Raw genomic sequence first — 21431 nt, 5'->3', positions numbered from 1 at the left:
ATTTGCAGAATAAAAATCCATTAAAGATAAAATTTTGTTGTTGTTGTTTGTTTGTATTTTTTTTAAAGACATTAAGATAACAACAACAAAATGCAGATTTGCCACATTCTGGATGAGAAACAAAAAACCTTCTGGAGAGCACCTTACAGACCTGTAAGTCAATACACTTTTGGATAGAATTTAGGGGACTCCTCAAGTTGAGTCATAACATTCTGTTAAGCACAGGTTTTTCAGATTTAACAAAACTATTATTCTGATAGAACATATTAGTTCTATCCTGATAACTGCTGCAAGACCATAGCAAAGAACATATTCTTCAGCTCTACTCTTACAGCCCCTAAATGTTTCCACTGTCAGCTATTTATTTAGAAGCAATTTCCTGTGGAATAAAGTGCGAATCAAAACAAGTGTAGCTGGTAGACAGTATCCTTCAGCTATTTTTCTGTATGACAGCTTAGCTCTGTTGTTTAAGAAAAGATTTTTTCTTTCTCCTTTCCTTTCTCTTCCTTCCTTTTTTTTATTACTCCTTTCATAAAAGTGACAGAACCAGCTTGCACTGTATTTAGAGGCTATATATTTAACCTTTTTTTCTTTGCTGCACCAACTAGGAATTGTGAAAATTTCTCATGTCAAGATCTATCAACTCAGTTGCTTTTAAACCTGGAAGTTCATGACTTTGACTTGTTTTCAAACAGAAGTTGTAAAGATATGACATCTTTCAAGCCACTAGAGTGTGCTCCTACAGAAGCTAAGGAAGAAAAGCACTCTATTTTTGACATTTCTTTAAAACAGCAATTACTTCTTTTTTTTCTTTTTTTTTTTTTTTTTAATGCCTTGTAAAACATTGATTTCTGTGGGGTTTCTGTTCTTGTTTTGTTTTTATACCTGATAGTGTAAAGCTGACTAACTTCCGAGAATGCTGGGCTCCAGAAGCACCTTCCTCTGTGCCTTCTACTCCCATCTGAAGGGGAAAAAGAAATAAGAAACCACATACATTTTCATCTGTTTTACACATGTTCAAACATCATTACGTAATTAGTAAGAAGTACACAGAAGAAGAATTGTACCCAGTACTGCCTATTACCATGCACAGACAAAGCTGCAGCATCCATTTCTAGGAAAGCACGTATTAGTTATGCTAAGTGTTGCTATTAAACTCACCCTTGATATCTTCCAAACAATCTATCACAGAAGGGGAAACCCTATTTTCTGATTGGTTTCACTTCCGTGAAATAAAATCAACAGTATGGACTGGTAATATGTGTGAAAGCACGAGCTAGTCAGTGACAGCAGGCAAAATTTTTGCCACTTTTCACAGGAAGGCAATTTACTTCGCAATAAAAATGGCAAAAGAGAAAAAAGTCTAAAGAAAGTCTTCAGACTTATGAATGGAAAGTTTTTCTAAACAGAGAATTGCATCAAATATACAACTATGAATGTAATCTAAATGCTACTCGCATACTGCACAGATTTTCAGGTTTGGTTTCTACAGAAATCTCTGACCAGGTAAAGCACTACTTCAAAACACATGTATTAATGTCTAAATAGCTATACCCACCGAACAGTCCTTTCAATTGACAGAAGAATTTGTCTCAAGGCAGAGATGTGCATCCAACTGAATAATCTAACATAAAAACATCAACAGAGCTATATTTAAAGTCAAATGGCTCTTTCCATAGGCAGTGCACCCAGTCCCAGACAGAAGAGATTACACAGTCTGCTGAAAAAGCTTCATCCGAACTACATTAGGAATGTATATGTGTGATAAAATAGGAAGTCATCTGATCTACCTAACAAAGTAAGCTGAATACAAAGTTGTATACCTGTGCATACATGTTGAACTACATAAAGCAGTTTTTAGCACTTGAGGAATTGTCTGAAAGCCAAACTAGAAGCTACAGGACTGATAAGCATTTCTCGAGCAGTGGTTGCTGGACCAAGACGTGCAATCCATGAAGAAAGCACTAAAAACATCCTTTCAATATTGCTTTTAGCATTATCATTATCTTTCAAATACTTCTCACAATGATCAGCGAACAAAAGCAAATCAGTGTAAGTGGTGTGGTGCAATTGAGACTGAGGAATTTCTTCCACTGCAAAATTCTAATCCTTAGCATATAAGAGCAGTCAAGTTAATAAAGTGATAAAGGAACCGCAATGACATCCATGTTTGATGTCTTCATGGGCTTCAGAAGTCTCATGAGGGAGCAGACCATGGCAGGAAGTTGCATGGCTCCAGTCCGTCTCATTTCCCTATCACATCACTGCAGTCGTGATTCATCATCATTTTCAGGGACAAGCATTTCTCACCAGAATGCTGTCATCTCATCACTGAGCATGCAGTACCAATGGCTTTATAAGGATACTTCAGCAGCAACAGCTGGTAGTAAAATTATGAGGGCATCAAAAATGCAACAGGTTAAGCTCAGTCTGACCAGACTGAACATCTGGAGGAGACCTGATTTTTCACTAGCTCAAACGAACATAGCACAACATTAACTGCTTATCCCAAAATAAGACTGACTAACGTTCCTGGCTTAATATGCCGTTAGTATGAATTAAACCAGAAACATAATTCCCACCATACCATGCAATGTGAAAATTTAGCAAGATCTGAGTTAGCAGGTAACTTAACCACAACTTAAAAAAACCCAGAAGGATTGGGCATGCCTCGACCCGACTTGGAGAACCAATAGTGACAGCAAGTTAACCTCACAGGACTGACTACTGACTCAGAAAGACAGATCTTTGGTAAATTCCAAGTAAATAATCACATACTCAAAGACAGACATTCTCATGTCCTGCTGTGTAATGATCCTTGAAAAAACACTGGGGGTTTGTACAACAAGATCCAGAAATGATACAAGCTACACTACTTTCAGATGCACACTTTCTTCTATTAAGTATCAAGAGTTCATATGTCTTGTGAGCCTATACTGCTCACAGGAAAAACAATTAAGTGATGCTCTCAGTTAGGTCAGTAATTCTAAGAGAAATAAAAAACATTCAGTACAATGAGACAAAGTTCATGAGAGTACATACGATATTATGTCACTATGAGATTCACCTGTATATAATATGCAATGCTGAAAAAGTGCAATATCATATTAGAAGCAATCAAGTGGATTAAATTGTGCTGTATAGTATCTTCAGTGCAGTAATTGTCAAGACAACATCCTGGCAGATATGATATTAAATTTTTGGTAGCTAAAATCAATGAATCAAATGCACTGTGAAAATTTCTGTCAACTTCATATTTAAATGTATTAGATGATTACTTCAATCAAATGCACCTGGATACAAGTTTGGAATGCTCTTCTTTCAACAGGTATTCACATCACTAAAAAAACTACTTTAAAACCTCTAGTGTTTCAAAACAAGTCTCATAATGAAATTGTAAGAAGGCAACAATAAATCTTGAAAGTCAGAGAATCATCTAAATTTTGGTGGTATACAAGCACTCCAAAAATTCAACCACTTCTGCAAAAGCAGAGTTTTGTACAGTCTTCCTCTTTTTTAATACTCATAATTGCTATCTCAGTAACAATTCGATTTTTAATATTAGCAAATAAGAAGTAGAGGCTTCTGATAAGAATTCAGTTTGAATTAGATAACCAGTGCAACGGTGTTAAATCAAACTGGCAGCTAAAACTGAAAGCAAGGAAAACCAAATTCTTTCTACTAAGAATTTCAGTTAATTTCAGTGGTTTCTATTAAATGTTATATTATATATAATAAAATGTTATTTTATATTATTTTATATTTATATTATATATAATAAAATGTTATTTTATAATGAAAAAAATTTATAAAGAAAAATACAAAACCAAAAAAAGTATTTCCTAATTTTGGTGATTACTGCCTCACAATATTTTTCCCCACCCCCACAGCAAAAATCACTCTTAATGGTGAAACAGGAGAACTTCCACTGATACATTTGTCTGGCAGTTAGTATCTTGCACAAATACAATGAATAAGTAGGCTAAGCTTACCATCACAGCAGGGTTTTTCACAGTGATACATGGAGTAGTAGCTCGGAGGGCTCCACTAACACCATGGTAGTACTTAAAACAGATCTTTATTTCAGCTGGAAAAGAAAACAAAAATAACATCAAATCCTTTGTGACTGACACTAGGCAAAAGAAAATGAAAGGAACACACACGCGGAGTCATAGCTCACTTCTGTTCACAGCCTGAGTCGCATCTGCTGTAGAAGCACACAATAACTGTAAATGAACTACGTCTTCTTTTAACCTGCAGAGAATCAGGATACAGATTCAGGATATAATTCCATGGACTGTAATACAACTCTATTTGCTGTAAGGTAACTGCTTTTCCTCTGTGTTGATTCTTAGGATACAGAGGAGAAAATAAATGATTAGATCATCTCCTGTGATCATTATTGCGCTCTCTGTTGCTCTTCCTTCATTTTTCAAAATGAATGTTGCCTTATGGACTCCACAACTCACAGTACTTGGCATACGGCTCACCAAAGTTGAACAAGGGGAATTATTCTCATGGTCTTGCCAGATGCTCCTCTGCTTGTATGTCCAAAAAATACCTTAGAGCTTTTAGTCACAGTTTACTTGGCAAGTTGATGCTGAGATAGCCCTACAAATATTCTGACATTCCGGCAGGAGTTGAATTTCAACTATATTTTGGAGAGCTATTAACATACTGCTCAGTTTGCTCTTAAAAGCTCATTCTGTATGAGCTGAATCCATCATTCAATGATCTGCTTTCAGAAATACTTCAGCAGGAAATTAGAGCGTCTGGTCAATTCCTCTTTGTGTATTCTGCAGGTTACAGTTCTGGCTATTTCAATATACTCAGTTATGGAAAAGGCTTACCAAGACAGTGCAGCTAGCACAACTCTTGTCAGACTTTTGAAGAAGTCTCAAGATATACATATCTAAAGGAAGCTGGAAGCACTTCATACTGAAACACAGAAAAGGTGAGAGTTTCACCATGTTTCTGGTCCCACTGAATGAAGTTCTGCTAAATTGCTTTTGCAGCAAACAAAAAAGTATTACGTTTCACTGAAGCGTGACCTCTCCACTGCTGTTCATCTGCATTCTTTCAACGCAGCAGAACAGCTGCCCTTGATCCTGTAAGACCTTCCCTGTCTGGGACAATCTCCCCATTTTCCTTCTCTGCTGGGACAACTCTTCTGTAGGTTAATGAACATTTACCTCTGGGTACAGAAATGATCACAGCCAGACAGAAAATGGCCACAGGCAGCAAGTACAAATTATAGCAACCAGGTTGGACAGACCAGAGGGCGTGCATGAAAGCCTTGGCACTTGAATTTCTCTGACTTAGTTTAACAGTATGACAGTAGCCTTAAAATACAAAACTGTGTGTACTGAAAAAAAGTTTTGAGACATACAGCATGATTCCTTGAGGGATGAGGTTCTTTGTCACTGCAAGATAAAAGGTCCATTTATCCCTACTCAAAAGGACTAAAATACATTCTGCAAATCTTTTCAACCAAAAAGGATTTTTAATTTCTAATTTGCTGTGATTATAGCTTGGCATTCATTTACACTTTTCCTCCTAGTACAGTGGACGCACCTCCAAGCTGGCCTTCAATGGCAAGCACGTGTCTCCCAGCCCAGTGGGGACTGAGGTGGTGGAGGGCTGCTGATCCCTCCCTCCTCACAGCTGAGTTCACCCACACTGTCAAAACACCATCGTCTAGCCTGCTCTACTTACTACAAACATCACAGTAAAATTAAAAACACGAGCAGGACAGCAGCACAAGCGCTGCTAACTTGCACAGGTGCTTTCCAACTCCAAAGCTCAGCTTTATTGCTACCCAAACTCTATCTGCAGAGGGTTTCTGGAGATGCAGTTTCCTCAGTCTGCTGCCAATGACTATGCAACTACCTCCTCTCTGTTCATCACTCTGGAAAATAAGCTAGCAGCAGAAAGGTTATCAGCTGCTGCTTCTATCTGCAGATAGCCATAATATGGACAGATATCTGTTACACATTCTCACTACACTGGCATGTACATACCTCTAAAGGCTGAAATGTAGCCCTGCAAGCTCTGGATCCTCAGATTTCTTTCTCTCAGAGTCACACTCTGTATAATCATACAGTACTCTCCAATATGTATATGGCGGCTGGTAGTAGAAGAAAACAATTCAATATACGGAATGAACAATTTCTCCCATACCAATGAAATTAAAAAAGCCTGTAGGCCTAATTGCTTGTAATGATTAGAAAAAGCAGAGCACTTAAACGTACATCTGGAGACTTCTCTCGCTCCCCAGGAGAAGCAGCAGTGCTATGGTTTGGGCTTTATACAGCTCTACACATAGGAACTGCGGAAGTGCTGTCAGAACTGTGTCGATAGGATTAACACAGGAGAAGCTGTGCTTGAAATTCAGCATGAAATTGAAAAATCAGCCACCTGGAACATGCATACAGACATTGCTAAAGTGAATAAAAGTTTGCAAAATCTTTTCTTGCACACAATTCTTGAACACAATTCCCTCACAGGACCAGAGACAGCTAAGTAGATTTTTCTTCATAACTAATAATTTTTAAAACTACTATTAATACATAACACAGAAAGAAATCTCAGAGGGATTGTGCCAATTCGGAACAGCTGAGGATCTTGCTCTTTGACATTTTCTCTATTGTGTTAGAAGAAAAAACTGTGACTGGAATATTTGTTCTTCATGTCAAATGGATTCCTGTGCTCCAGATACATTAAAAATAGATGTCTGTGCCTGCCCCTGACAGAATATACATCAACCTATTGTGTACAAATAAGGCTCTATGAATATAAAGAGCTCTTCCAAAACAGTAAATTTCTATAAGCATGACTTCAATATCGAGAAAGCTGAGTTCAATACATACTAATATTGAGGCTTCCTCTCAACTGTTCCATATAAATATATGTGTATACTTATATGTGTTCCATATAAATATATCTGTATAAAAGGCACAATAGCTTACATCACCTACAAAGTTTTTCTATTTTCTTTCATTCTGCCAATTGGTTTGAAAATGTTTCCTTTAAGTTGAAAATTTGCTCTTTTATTTCTTTTCTTTCCCAGACATGCCTATCAGTTTGTCTTAATTGAGTTCTGTACTGAAAAAGGTAGCAGAAGTAAAGCCAAAGAGAAGATGCCGGTACCTGACCATATACTGTCAGCTGTGTGCTTGATTCAAGGAATCTGCAGCCTCACAGAACAAATAGTACTTTCATCCATGGGAAAAAGTGACTGTACCTAGCAGTGTGTTCTTGCTGCCACACACGTCCCATTGTCTCTGACGTTTCTCCAGACATCACACAGACCGCAAGGAATTCCTACAGCCACCAGACATTTCCTCTTCATTTAAAAATAGGACAGAGTGAAATTGGGGTATCTGTGAGTGTTTGAAAGAATGGCAAGTAGTCAAGTAAGTAGTGGTACGTGTTAATTAATCTGAACACTCCATAAGACCGTAATCCTCTTCTTTTAAAGCCAATAGTTGTTATCATTCAGTAACCTTAGTTTTATCGCTCAGAACCATTATATAAAAATTCCGGAATAAACAGAGGTTTCTGGGACTCAAACAGTGATATTTGAATTTCAAAAGAACTCCTGCATGAAATTATAATTCTGTGCTTCCCTCTACGGACCGTGCACTCTTGTCTCTTCAATAATACAGAGATCAGTTTATAACAAGTAATAGTTTGCCTTTAAAACATCAGTAATCCTCCAAAGCCCCTCGCTTTATCTACGTGTTTTTGACCTTTATCTTTGACTAACAAAAAAATGCTTTAGGATAAAACGATACATGGAATACAGGAATTTGGAGTACATAAACACAAGTGTAATTCTAGAAGAACACATTATTTCCAGGAGACCAATCTTTCAGGAAAATAAAAATACTCAGAGAACAGTTTGTTCAGGATCAATAGGTGGTCTTGACTATAGATACTACCACATCAGTTATCCATGAATGTGAAACATGCTGTAATTAAGCAAGCCAAGCAGATAAAACCTCTTTGGTACAGAGGATGGTAGCACAAATACAATTACAGGGAGGTGGGATAATATCACACTCCCACAAGCTCACCATGGCGAACGTCATGTGCTTACAATGGTGGAAGCAACCGCCAGATGGCTGGAAACATACCTTGTGCCCCATGCCATCAACCAAATTAATACCCTGGGTCCTTAGGTAGGGTATCCCCTACCCAACTGAAACTTCTGTACCAGAGCTGAGGTCATCACACGCTCCACTGAGAGGGGATGGCAGACACACCTCTGAAAGCTAAGGGAAATCCTCACAGGGTTGCAGCAGTCTGATGCTCCCTGCCAACTGCACAGAAGCTGCCCAGCTCCCAGACGAGGCAGCTCAATGCAGCCCAGCTCCCGGACAAGGCAGCTCAATGCAAGAATCACACGCCTGAACCCATGGCTCTCTGTAGATCCAAATACATATCCTCAAACACTCAATAAGAATTGGGAGAATTTCCCCAAAAAGCTTGGAAACATGTTTTCCAAAACATTTAAGAAAATTCTGGCTCCGGAACAAATTGAGCCAATCATATTCAGCCTTTACAAATGCATAAAGGGAGAGCTAAGTCAGGGAAAAAGCATTGAGTTAAACCCTATTTTTTCCCAGCTGAACATATCCACCCAATGGCCAACTGTAGGAATTTAAAAGTGTTAGAAGTGTAGAAATTTAGAAGTGTTTCGTACATCCTGTCAGTTGAATTTGTTTTCCTTAGCGTGACTGCAGTGAACACAACCTTCTTGATCAAATACTACATATTCTTTCCTTTGCATCATTTTAAGCAAGAACCTTTTTGACTACTCCTGACAGCAAACAGGAGAGCAGCAGAACACGTGCAGAAATAGACTTCCTGGTACAGCAGATTATTTTACAGAAGGAACGAAAAAAAGCCTCAAAACTGACCAAAACAGAACTACACAGAGCTTTTTAGCTAAACTAGTATGAGTATCAGTATCAGATTTCTGTCCTCTGGTCTCTATCCACTTAAACTGCTTCAAAGGCAGCTGCAAAGCAAGATCTGTTGAAGCAACAGCCTATGGACCTGGCCTGCACTCACTTTCCTGCAACTCTGAGACACTTATTTACAGCCATGAGCACTGAATATTACATTCCACTTTGGCCAAGTGTTTAATTATAATCTAACCTTTATAATAAAACACTTCGGGTATTATGCACTTAAGCAAGCTAACAAGGCTTGTCATAAATTGCAAAAAACCACAAGAGAGGATCCTATTTCAATTGTTACAGTCAAAAATAACTGCTAGGAAACAACAGATATAAATTGCAGAAGTATAATAAAAAGTATTTCTAACTTGGTGAAAAGGCTTATAAATAGGGCAGCAACAATAACCATGAGAAACAGCCCAGTCAGACTACTGAGAGGGTGCTGGTTACACAGTGCCACCAGATCCAGGCTTCCACATCAGAAAAATATGACCTTTACAATTTAAATTGAATGCTCAAAATATGTATGCTGGGTAAAAGTAATGATTTTATTTTACTAGAATACTCATTAACACTGACCACTGACCAAAGTTTTGGTCAGAATATGGAACTATGCTCCTATCTCTGCCAGACAGACTCTTCACTAAAGCACCTTTAAAAACTGAAAGTACATCAAGTTCAATTACAAAGCCCATTTGGTTTGTTTCTCCCTTCGCATTTTCAAATAAAAAAAAAGAGGGCTGGGAGTTCACTCTGCTAACTGCAAATTTCATCAAGCTTCAGTCTCCATTCCCCATTTTATAAAACTTATAGTTTCACTGAAATAAGGACTAAATACAGAGAACTCTATATAAAGCTTCAGTTGTAACCTGATGCCAGTGTAATGCAAACACACGTATTACCACCACACTTTCTGAATATATCTCAGAGTCATGCCACAAAACTGAGATTTTAAGGACAAAATAGAAACAGTCTGTGCAGTTACCGCATCTGAGCATTGCAGTGTGGCACCAGAAGGGATTTAACCTCAAACATCCCAAGAGTGATCTGGAACATGATTGATGTGATGAGACCGGCAGTGTGTGGATAAATCCCAACAGCTGCCACTATGAGTTATTGTTCAAGATGTGAAGAAAATATATGCAAATCGATATGCTTATTTATATTCACAGTAATGACTATGACATCAAATGCTATAAATAACAACAAACACATTACACTGCAAGTAAAGTAGGTGAAGGTGTTTCTTGTGGATACTGTAATTAATACACGAGACCTCAGCTATAACTGACAAATATAAGTCAGTATTACTGCACGGCTCAATCCAGGAAACCCAGACTTAAAGGAAGCTCTTAGCCCATGCCCATACTATAAAGTGAGCAGGATTATGGTATGAATTAAAATACCAGCAGAAAACCAACCATAGCGCACAACAGTCATCGAGCACCTTTGACGCTTCTGTCCCGGCTGCTGGGGCTGTATGGACAAAAGTCATACTGTGCTCCTTGCTCCCAGCAACCAAAAATAGGCCCTGGCCTATTTTACCTACTAGGACATCTGCAGATTTTAACTCCCAGGAACTTCGCACCTGCGGAGACTCATAAGCACTGAACTTAATTGTTGCCCAGCAGTGACTGTACTATACTGAATGCCCCTCCTGCAGCACGTTCAATACAACCAGTCCTTGTTGCCCATATTGCAGACTTAGAAGCTGCAGTTTCTAAATGAGCAGCAGCTTGCAGCAGCTTGTATCAGCTATCCTGCAGAAAACTCAAGCCTCCTTTCAAATGTTTTTTCTATCACCAAGGTTTCCCCACAAGTCACTTCACTCTTTCTGCTAGCTCTGTTCTCCATAAGGAATGCCATCACCTCTGTCCTAACACACCAAAAGAGAGCACCCAGAGAAACTCCATCATGTTATCAGCACTCGAGGAGCAATTGCAGCCTCTCCTGCACTAGACAATAACAGCCTTGAGTCTAATGTCATGCTAAATATCAGATGACCACACCAAATGCATATGAAGACAAGCCGTGTTGCACATTCCCACTATTGCTACCAATTCATAGTAACACACCTTGAACTTGCCCTTTCATTTCACCAGAGAAGGAAGAAAACTGTTTGCAGAGCTGTGGTCACTTCTAGTGATCCTCCTGTAGTTGATACAGCAAACAACTTGAGGCAGCAATCTGGTGAGTCACTGTTTTCCCTCCACCACATTTAAGCAAACCTCAAAGCAAAAAGTTTTTAAGTCACATCTATTATGTAAGGAAACAGCATCTCAGGCACACTGATACTCAGATTCACCTTGTCGAGTCTCTAAAGCAAGAGATCCTTTTCATGCTCACAGTGCACTTTTGCTCCATTCCTAGGCAAAAGAAAGAGAGCCTGCTCTGCAGTCCAGAGCCAGTCACTTTCTCTAGAGGTGACAGCTTAAGGACCCAGCTGCTTTTGACGTTGAGCTGGACTTGGAACTTATTTTCCTTCCTTTTTGCATACTCTTTTCCTTCCCCACTCCTCAATCATTCCCCTCAGAGGCTGCTTGCATTTCGGGAATATATTAGCTTCATCTAATTATTTCAATGTTGATTCCTTTGATTCTCTCCTCTGCATAGAGTCTGTGGATTTTTTTGTGTCACTTTTTGTCTAAAGCATGTAAGAGCTTTCTTTGATCATCCTTGTTTGGCTAATTTAGGGTGCTTCGGGGGAAATTAATGCCTGTTTTTAGTATGAAGATGATGAGATCCTCCCCGCCCTTCTTTCTGTGGGCTTCTGATTTGAATAGAGGAGATAGCAAGCTGTGTGTTTACAAGTCATCTGCTTGGGAAGTAGGAGATACCAAATCCATGGGGAGATTTATAAGGAATAAACCAAATGACTGAAAAACTCAGTTAGAGGACCGCAGATACATAACAACATAAAATTCAGGACAAAAGCTTGAACAAGACTTAACTGTAAACATAAGCAAAAATTCCACAGACTTCAGTGAAACTGTTAAGAAGTTTAAAATGATCCCCATAGAAAAAGAGCTTCCTAAATTAAGGTGAAAGATGCTTTTCCTATAAGGTACAAGTCTGAGCATTCCAGAGAGTCTAAGGCCCAATCCATCTGACTCACACGGATTAACATTAATGCAATTAAAATGGAAATACTCCTGCTATGTACAGTTTAGTTGGATATGGCCTGTTAGCGAGGCTGCCATCCTCTGCACTTTGCCCTGCAGACATCTTACATTATGGGTAAGATAGGCAATTAGGCCTACAGGCTTTTTTTTTTTTAAATTTCATTGGGATGAGAGAAATTGTTCATTCCGTATATTGAATTGTTTTCTTCTACTACCAGCCGCATATACAGATTGGAGAGTACTGTATGATTATAAGGAGTGTGACTCTGAGAGAAAGAAATCTGAGGATCCAGAGCTTGCAGGGCTACATTTCAGCCTTTAGAGGTATGTACATGCCAGTGTAGTGAGAATGTGTAACAGATATCTGTCCATATTATGGCTATCTGCACATCTTCTTGATCTTTATCTTCAGTTCAACCCTTTTCTTCTGTAGCAAAATCCTATTTTGATTTTATCCTATTGTATTTGATTAAAGCTCTTTCTTTCTTGTTAAAATATATGTGTTGTGTGATGCATAGATTTAAGTCGGCAAGATTCACTGATGGTTTCTAGAAATAAATACTCTTAATAATGATTTATAGTAGAGGGGGCGAGGCCCGACATCTTTAGAAACACATGTATTGCTGTGTATCAGTCAATGAGAAGAGAAAATTCTGCCAAGATTTACAGTTAGAAGCACTACAGTGTAAGATATCAGAGTGGGTGTATATATATATATATATATTCTAATTTATGAAGGAAGACATTGCTGTGAGGCTAAACAGGTGGTAGAACAACTCACAGCTCTTTTGGGACTGATTGCCACTTTGATGCCACACTTATCAGGGTTTTCAACAAATACAACATCCTAGAATTAAAGGATAAACATCATATACAACATCTTAGAATTAAAGAATCCGATTTCCTAAGTGGATCACATAGTAAAATAACAATATTTCATTAAAAAGCAAAAAAAATTAAATTAAATTAAATTAAAAAAGCATATAACAGAGCAGCTTAGCTTACTGCAAGTCCTTGTAATCTAATGAAGTGGCTTAGCACTCTGATTTGAACCTTCACTACCAAGAATTACTGCAGAACTCTGCTGGAGATTTGTTTATTTCAGTCACACTAAGATTCGATATTTCAAAACCACCCAATGAATTTCCCAGCATAATGAAACTTCAGCTGAGACATCCTAATGCAACAGGACAGAAGGCTGGCAACTCCCAGCAATAAATCTAATGTTAATGCTAACAAACATGAGCAAAGACTGTCACCTTATTATCCTTTTCTTCATGTCCATTTACAATTAATGTCTTGTCCAGGTGAAACTTTAAAATTCCTGGGAGGGGACTCCATCTTTCACTGCTTATACACTACACAATATTGAACAAGGCAACTTTTTGTTCTCTTGAAGTACACTGTCCAAGAACATCCCTAAAATACAAATGCACTTCAAAACTCAACTATTTTTTTTTAGTCAATATTTTCATGACTTTTTTTGTGTAATACACTTTTTGTGATGTGTAGCAAACACATTGAAAAATATGCTACTAAGAGAAATACAATCAATCCCTTAGGTTTGTTAGAGTTTGACAAAATGGCTATCAAGTGCAATCCTGCAGGTTTGCCTTGACATAATTGGCATGTTTGCCCACTGGATAAGTAGGTACTCACATTCCATAAAATAGGGACCAGGTTCAATTCGCCATACAATTTGTCCTTTTTGAGTGCCAGTCACTCCCCGATTCTTGGAATCCCAGAAATTGGCTGGAGAGTTTTCATCTGTAAAAAGAAAAAATACATACATTGCCATGTAGCATTTCTAAAAGCAGGGTGGTTTTTTATTTTCTTGTTTAGTTAGAGAGGCCCAGAAACAAAAACATATGAGGGGAAAAAAGAAAAAAAAACAACAAGGTTAAGCTAACAAAGAAAAGATACACGGCTTCTCTTACAGTAGATAGATCACTTTATGCAGACTTAACAGACATACAGAGTCAAAGTAAATATACGGTTTCCTTTAAGAGGCAAACTGCCAAGATAAAGCATTAAATTCCAAAACTTCTCCTACTCAAACAGACAGGCTGACAGGAATGTATAGTTGATTGCAACTTCATCATGGAGCTGCAACACCGTTTTATACGATGGTCTCGTTCTGTGCTGTGAAAATCTGGCACTTGCTCCTTAGCAGTGATGTACAGGTATCAGAACTTGCTTCACTTTTTGAAGTATCCCTACATTTTGAGATCTGGAGAGAATATTTTATACATACACCAAAAAATATGGCACATTCAATTTCCCAGCCAGCACTATTACGTACTAGTGAACTAAGTCCTAAAGGCAGAGTGCATCACTTAATAAGCCAAAAACACAAATGAGTGAAAAAAAATGAAAGAAATAAATTCCAAAGAGGAAAACTGAGATGCAAACAGTAAGTCTCTGAAGACCAGTTCAGCAGTATTGGTATTTTCTCCTCCTTAAGAAATGTTTTTGTCATAACAAACAAAAACAGGTCACGGGGTTTGTTTTTACTTACCAGCCTGTGTTCAGAAACTCAGAATGCTGTTTGAATGAAACACAAACAGAGGGAGAAGCTGTTGGAAGGGCACAAAGGTTAGGATGACCCAGAGGAAGCTGACATAAATACAACTTCTTTCATACAGGAAGTTCTTTGGAAGTAGGCATCATAACAAGTTAAAAGTGCGCTTATGAAGTCGCTTCTTAATCATATAAATATACCTCCTGCCTCAAGTACAAGATCCTCCTTTCCTCAGTGGCACGTAATAACCCTGACTCTTAAAAAATAAGTACATAAATTTGTTTTATAACACAAATTTGAATGCATTCTGCAATCTTAAAAAGATTTCACCAAAAACTTAAGGCTCCTGTAGCTCTGTTCAGGAAGCTCTTATCCAATCAAGCCCAGTTTCTTTGAAAAGAAGTCCCACATAAATAAAACTAAAGAACTGTCACTTACATTTTAGAAAATCATACACTATTTATGAAAGAATAATCAAGAACGCAGCTTTGTTACTCTTGACTTAAAAATACAGTCTGGGGCAGAAGCCCTCCCTAACCCCCACCTGATCCACCTCAACTGCTCCTCACACACCCCGTCCTCAGACCCTTCTCTTTTGTAGCCCTCCTTTGGATGCTCTCTAATAGCTACATGTCCTTCTTATGTTGCAGCACCCAAACAGTGCTGGGCGGTGAGGAGGTGAGGCCACCCAGCACAGAGTGCAGCTGGACAATCTCTATCCTCAGCCGACTCCAATACCATCAGGTTTAACTTTCCATGAGGAAACTGCACGCATCATAAAGGCAAGCACACAGGCAATAAAAATTTATAGCATGCATGATTATCTTCATTACTGAAAAAAAAAAAGAAAAAAAAAAAAAAAAAAAAAAAAAAAAAGAGCAAAGAAAGCTGCATCTTATCCACATATTCATTTTTCTCAAAAATAGAGAAATTCTAGAAGTACAGCCTGTAAAGCATTTCAGGAGCCTCAAAGATCTCTGTATGTAAGCAAGCAATATGATGTTGAGCTGGTTGGGTTTTGTTTGCTTGTTTCTGGGTTGGTTTTCTTGTTAGTTTCTTCTTTGGAATGTGCCTTTCTAACCCGAGGTCCCACTATTTTCTTCCACGGACATATCCCATGCTTCCCCTGAGTGCCAGTTTAATGTCTAGCATATTTCCATTAGTATCTCTTTTGGTTCACAAACTACACTTCACTACCAAAAGCAAACAGATTCTTAGAAAATTCCAAGGATACTTCCAATACAAGCAATATTAAATTATTCAGTGTTCTCAGTACGTCTAAAGTAAATAAAAGAGTACTTGACTATTTTTTTTTAAAAAAAAACCAGAAAGTTTGAAGGCATGAAATAAGCACTTAATAGCAAGACTTCCAACGCTTCAGCTACAAGCATTTGTTCCTGGTCTTTTAAAATCGGTAACTAAAGTCAACAGAAATCTTTACAGGGACGTCAGTGAAGTTCAGAAAAGGTCCTGCATGAAGAACATGCAAGCCAAGCATAAATGCTGAGCTGATTGCTACAAGGCAGCACATTTACTAACAACTTAATTAATACAATTCAACACTTCTGAATTTTCAGTTCTTCTATCCAGAAATAGTCTCCTCTGCAGTAATGAAGAGTAAATCATTGATGCTCTGCCCACAGGCACACTGCCATTGCAACAGAAGGTGGTGGAGATGGATGGATGAAAAATGCTAACTGGTCTCTGCCTGACAGCAGTCTACTCAGATTACAAAATTTATTTTGGACAACTTTGATTTTCCCCTGAAACAGTTGATTCTTTCTACTCGCATGAAGTTATTCACATAGAGAGAAAAATTTTGTTATTTTGTTATGTATATGGAAAAATAACTTCAGAGATCAGTACGTGGATTTTAAAGAAAGGAACGAAACAGTAAAAAGAAATCAAATAGCATGATAACACTGAAGCAGACAATAGTGCAGAAATTTGCCTATCAACAACTGCAATAAAAAGGTTCAGCTGTGATAAGCCTCAGCAACACTCAGATGTGTGTGTGGAGGGGAGTTGGAGGGAAGACTAAAGTGTTTGAGAGCACAAAAAGCAGAATGCCAAAATTACCACTACTTCATCACTCCTCTTCTCAAAAACCTACATATATTCCCCAGGGATCCTCAACTCCAAGACATTCTGGTCCCCTTTTAGCTGCTAATTGTTGCTGTTTGTGAAACTGGCTGCTGTTCTAGAATCTGGGCCAGAGAGTAGATATAAATATCTCTTCCCAGAACATGAAATACCCAAAAAAAAAATACTGTCCTTCTGCACTGGTATCTTGTCAAGTTGATCTACGGTTCTGAAAGAAACAGAACAAAGGAAGACCCACAGCATCATTTTATCTTCTGTAAACACAAAATATTACAGAAAGTATCTGATGTCTCACCATATTGCAAGCCTTGTAAAAATGAGTAAGCGGGAAAATTTATGATGCTCTGCAATGAAAAGTGGGTCATAATAATAAATATCTCTGTGTGGACTCTACACTGCCTAGCGCTCTTTGAAATCACTGTGCAGCAAAAATGTTCAAAGTAATAATGTTTTCCCTTTTAGGACTCGCCATCTTTACAAAACCACTTAAGGTATATAAGGTACCAACAGTACGTGTAACATTCCCAATTCAGTAAGGCTATATTAAGTGCAAAGCTATATACAAGTACTGAACATCTCAATGAAAGAAGGGATCATTTTAACATAATGAGTTTGCACAACAGAATGCCGCTCAATGCAAGAGTAAGAGCCACAAGAAGATCCTGTACATTCATGACAGGACATGTGGCTCCACTCATGTACAGCAGACACTTAGGACCATTTCTTATCGCTTTCTAACACAGCCCCAGATGTCAGCAGACAGCTTCATTTCAAGGATGCACCTCTGGCTCCTGTTTGACTTGCTCAGAAGGACCAACAAGTCTTTTTCTGAAAGCTGCTTTGCAGGCAGTCAACTTCATATTGACTGGTTTCAGGGGTTGAAAGACTTGGTCATGACCCTCTTGCTCACTCATTTCTCCATCCTCTTGAGGTCCACCTGAATGGCAGCACAACTAGCTGCTTTATCAGTTTATCAGGAACTGGCAGTTCTTGCCAGTTTCGGCCCATCTGCAAGCTTGCTGAGGATTTGTCCTGTCTTCCAGGATGTCTAATAGCAGCTGATCCAGTTGTCAGCCCACTTCATTATCCACCTATTTAGCCTGCATTCCATCAGTCTGTCTACGCAAATGTATGTTATGTGAGACAGCGCAGAAAGCCCTGCTAAAGTATCTGAAGTACCTTATGCAAAAGTATAAGAAGACAGGAGGCTTCTGTGCAGTTTACATTTTGTTCTTTGTGTCTCACAATTTCTGATATTTTTGGATATTGTTGTGTAAGGAAGAAGTTTTTTCACTATTTCTAAAAAAAGATTTATATCTGAAATACATCACCACAGAGTGACACTTTGTATAGTTCAAACTAACAAATAAACAAAACAGATACCAGTCTTCGAAAACAAAACAAGTTAAAAAGGAAGAATTGCTACTCATGGTCACTAAAGCTAGCCTGAGAGCCCAGTGCACAGACTGCTCAGGTGCAAACCAATGCTCACTTCTCGTCCCAGCTCATATGGTCACTAGTGGAGTAGACAAAAGGCTTGTCTCCATAAAAACAGAGGATTTTTATTCTTCACCCAAAAAAAAAAAAAAAAAAACCCACGAAAATTATGGAATTAACAAACTTCTACTGTGGAAGTATCTTCCATTTATCATACAGGAAGAAAAAAAAATGTTCCCTACAGTGATTGTTTGGTCTCTGCAACATACTTTAACAATCACAATGCATCCGTACAGGTGAGGGGATAATCCACTGGAAAGGAGCTCTGCGGAGAAGGACCTGGGGGTCCTGATAGACAACAGGTTGGCCATAAGCTAGCAGTTTGCCAACAAGACTAATGGTGTCTTGGGGTGCATTAAAAAGCATGGCCAGCATGTCAAGGGAGGCAATTCTCCCCCTCTATTCTGCCCTGCTGAGGCCATATTTAGACTAACAGATCCAGTTCTGGGCTCCCAGTTCAAAAAAGACTGGGATCTCCTTGAAGGAGTCCAGCAGAGGGTAACAAAGATAATTAAAGGCCTGCAGCATCTCATGCATGAGGAAAGGCTGAGTAAACTGGGTCTGGTCAGCCTGGGGAAAAGAAGACTGAGAAAAGATCTGATAAACATTTATAACTGTCTAAACAGAGGTGGAAGGCAAATGGATGAAGCCAGGCTCTTCTTGGCAGTGCGTAGAGAAAGGACAAGGAGTAACGGCCTAGAACTTGAATATAGGAAGTTCCATACTAACATGTGGAATAATTTCTTCATGGTAAGGGTGATGGATCACTGGAATAGGCTGCCCAGTGAGGTTGCAGAGCCTCCTCCTACAGAGTTACTCACGATCCAGCTGGACACCTACCCGTGTAATCTATTGTACGGCACCTGCTTTAGCAGCGAGTTGGACTTGATCTCAAGGCCCCTTCCAACCCCTGCGATTCTGTAATCCTGTGATACTTACAGATGCTTTAATGCAGAGCTGAGAGGGAAGGAAATTCAGAATATAACTGAGAGGATATAATTATACACAATTTTGCATTTTTTGTATTTCAGTATTGTATATGAGTCTTCTAATTCATTGCTCTTGAAATCCATGCAGCTCAGCTCAGAAGAGATCAATCATTTTGGTAACACTATTGTATCCCAACATAATTCTGTGGGAATCTTATTTGAGATTTACCTTCTAAGCTCTGTTTTTTTATGCCTTTCTGGAAGATATTTTATGTAAAACCTTTTCAAACGCTTGTATTATACATTCTTAATTTTAAAAATTAAGTTCTGATCGTCAAAATTTGACCCCTTAGCATTTCAGGTTAATTTTAATACATTCTTGGACACCAAAAATGATGAGTTAGCAAGGGTGTGTGTGTATATTCAGCCTACTGATAGTTATAAAGCATCATTCTAAACATTATTTCTCTTGTCAGATATTCTCTTACTGTGTGCAGTATGGGAGCTGCAGGCTTATGGATAGAAAGACTAAGTATAGATTTGTCTTAAGCTGAGATTCACTGATACCAGTTTCTCTCTTAAACATACTGTTTTAAATTATCAGCCATTAGCTATTTTACTATATCTAATATATATCTATACTATATCAGCCTCTAAAAGTAACAGGATTGTAGTTAACCTGCACTGGAGAATAATTCTGAACTGAATTTTGAGCCAAGCATCAGGACATTTCTATGATGGCACTTTCTGTGTAAAACAGAAGCCTGATTTAGATGCATGTTACTGCGTGACTTCCAAAATCTCAACCCTACTGCCACTAAGTGCACTCCACTTTTTGTTGTGAGCAGGCAGTTCCACATGTGAGCAAGGAATAAAACAGACAGTCAAAAAAATGTAAAGCTAACAATGCTATAACAGAGAGTACTGTGTATCTTAAGCAACTGATTGAGTACAAGTTTACAGCACTAGATTTTGTGCAATATTTTCACTTTGGCACTCTCTAATTATTTTAATGGACACATTTAAAGAAGAAGAAAAGTTTGTATCACCTGAGGCCTCACTCCCTTTCTGTAAAGTCAGTAAGCAAATTAGCACTTGCAAGCAGAGTGTTTGTTGCAAACCATTATTAGAATAAATCACATTTTAGCAACCCATTTAAAATACAGTTACTGTCCCATGACCAAATGTTAACTCAATGTATACAGCCTTTAATTTGCAATATTCATTTAAGTCCCAGTGTCAGACAGCCAACAACTCACAAGCTTTCTACAGGAACCAGATGATTTTTCAGAGAAGACAGCACTAGTGTATGCAACACAATGATGAAATTAGATCAATACTTTGAAGCACCTTCTAGCCTTACCTGGCCGTTCCAAAGGGTATCTGAGGATCCTAAACTGCATTCCTCCATATGAATCCAATTAACAAACTGGAGAATTAAAAAAGATCAGTGGATCCTAAAAGCCACACTCGTTTCCAATCACAAACAATATTTTCTACAGAATTTGCCTTTTGGGGCCAGGTTGTGCAGCTCGCTCTGGACACTTCAGCTCTGCATTAACACTGATGCACAGTCACGCTTCTCAGGCTGCTTCTCTGCTCTCTCTTCCTCCCCGTCATTTTAAGGAGAGGATTTCAGAAGAATAGCTGCAAACTCCCAGGCAGTTTCTAGCAGTTACACGCAACTGCCTGCATCTTCCCCTTTAATCAAGGGTTTATCTGGGTTCAACTAGCCAATGTTAGAATGCGTCAAGTATTATGTCCTTCCAGCAAAGCTATTTGTAGCCACTCCCATCCGGAGGGTACAGGAAGCAAAAACCCCATCCTCCCGGCACTTCCTTCCTTGCCTTTTCCATGGGAGGATACCAAAGCACAGACTACAGCCCATCCAACGGGGAGAGGCGACAACAAGGCTGGCATGGTGACGAAAGCAGCAGGAGCCCACAGAAGTGCAGGTCGGCATTTACTTGGTACTTCATTTGCCCTACAATCCAGGTATTTTCAAGAAGAGCAGACTGCTTGTGACAGCAGCTGGGGTGAAGCTACCCTCAGCCCAGGGTAACTGCCCACTGAGCACTCTGAGCAGGAAGACAGGCAGGTGGCCAGGCACCACCATTCCTGCTTCTCCTCTTGCAGGCTGGTAGACGCCACAGGGCTGGGACAAGGCTCCTCTGTGCCAGATACTCTGACTGCCCCAACCTTCCTTCCTGGTGGATGCCAGCAGCTCCTTCTGTTCACAGCAAGGACACAGATTGGGCCAAAGCAGTCCCAGTACCACACTAACAGACAGGGC

At 38.9% G+C, this 21431-nt stretch overlaps 1 protein-coding gene across 1 annotated transcript in view; it reads right to left on the bottom strand.

Moving 5' to 3' along the window:
• The window catches only part of HECW2 (HECT, C2 and WW domain containing E3 ubiquitin protein ligase 2), a gene marked incomplete at both ends in the record, with an annotated part of 101134 nt that overhangs the window by 55778 nt on the left and 23925 nt on the right, over positions 1-21431 (bottom strand). Inside the window, 3 exons of the mRNA XM_079539131.1 lie at positions 886-961; positions 3993-4087; positions 13748-13855. Of these exons, the coding sequence (XP_079395257.1) occupies positions 886-961; positions 3993-4087; positions 13748-13855 (279 nt within the window). The remainder of the gene's footprint in view (positions 1-885; positions 962-3992; positions 4088-13747; positions 13856-21431) is intronic.

The sequence above is a fragment of the Tetrao urogallus genome (assembly GCF_951394365.1).
Source record: "Tetrao urogallus genome assembly, chromosome: 8".
Classification (NCBI taxonomy): domain Eukaryota; kingdom Metazoa; phylum Chordata; class Aves; order Galliformes; family Phasianidae; genus Tetrao; species Tetrao urogallus.
The sequence above is the reverse complement of the archived record's forward strand: the minus strand, read 5'-3'. Positions and strand labels throughout refer to the sequence as shown.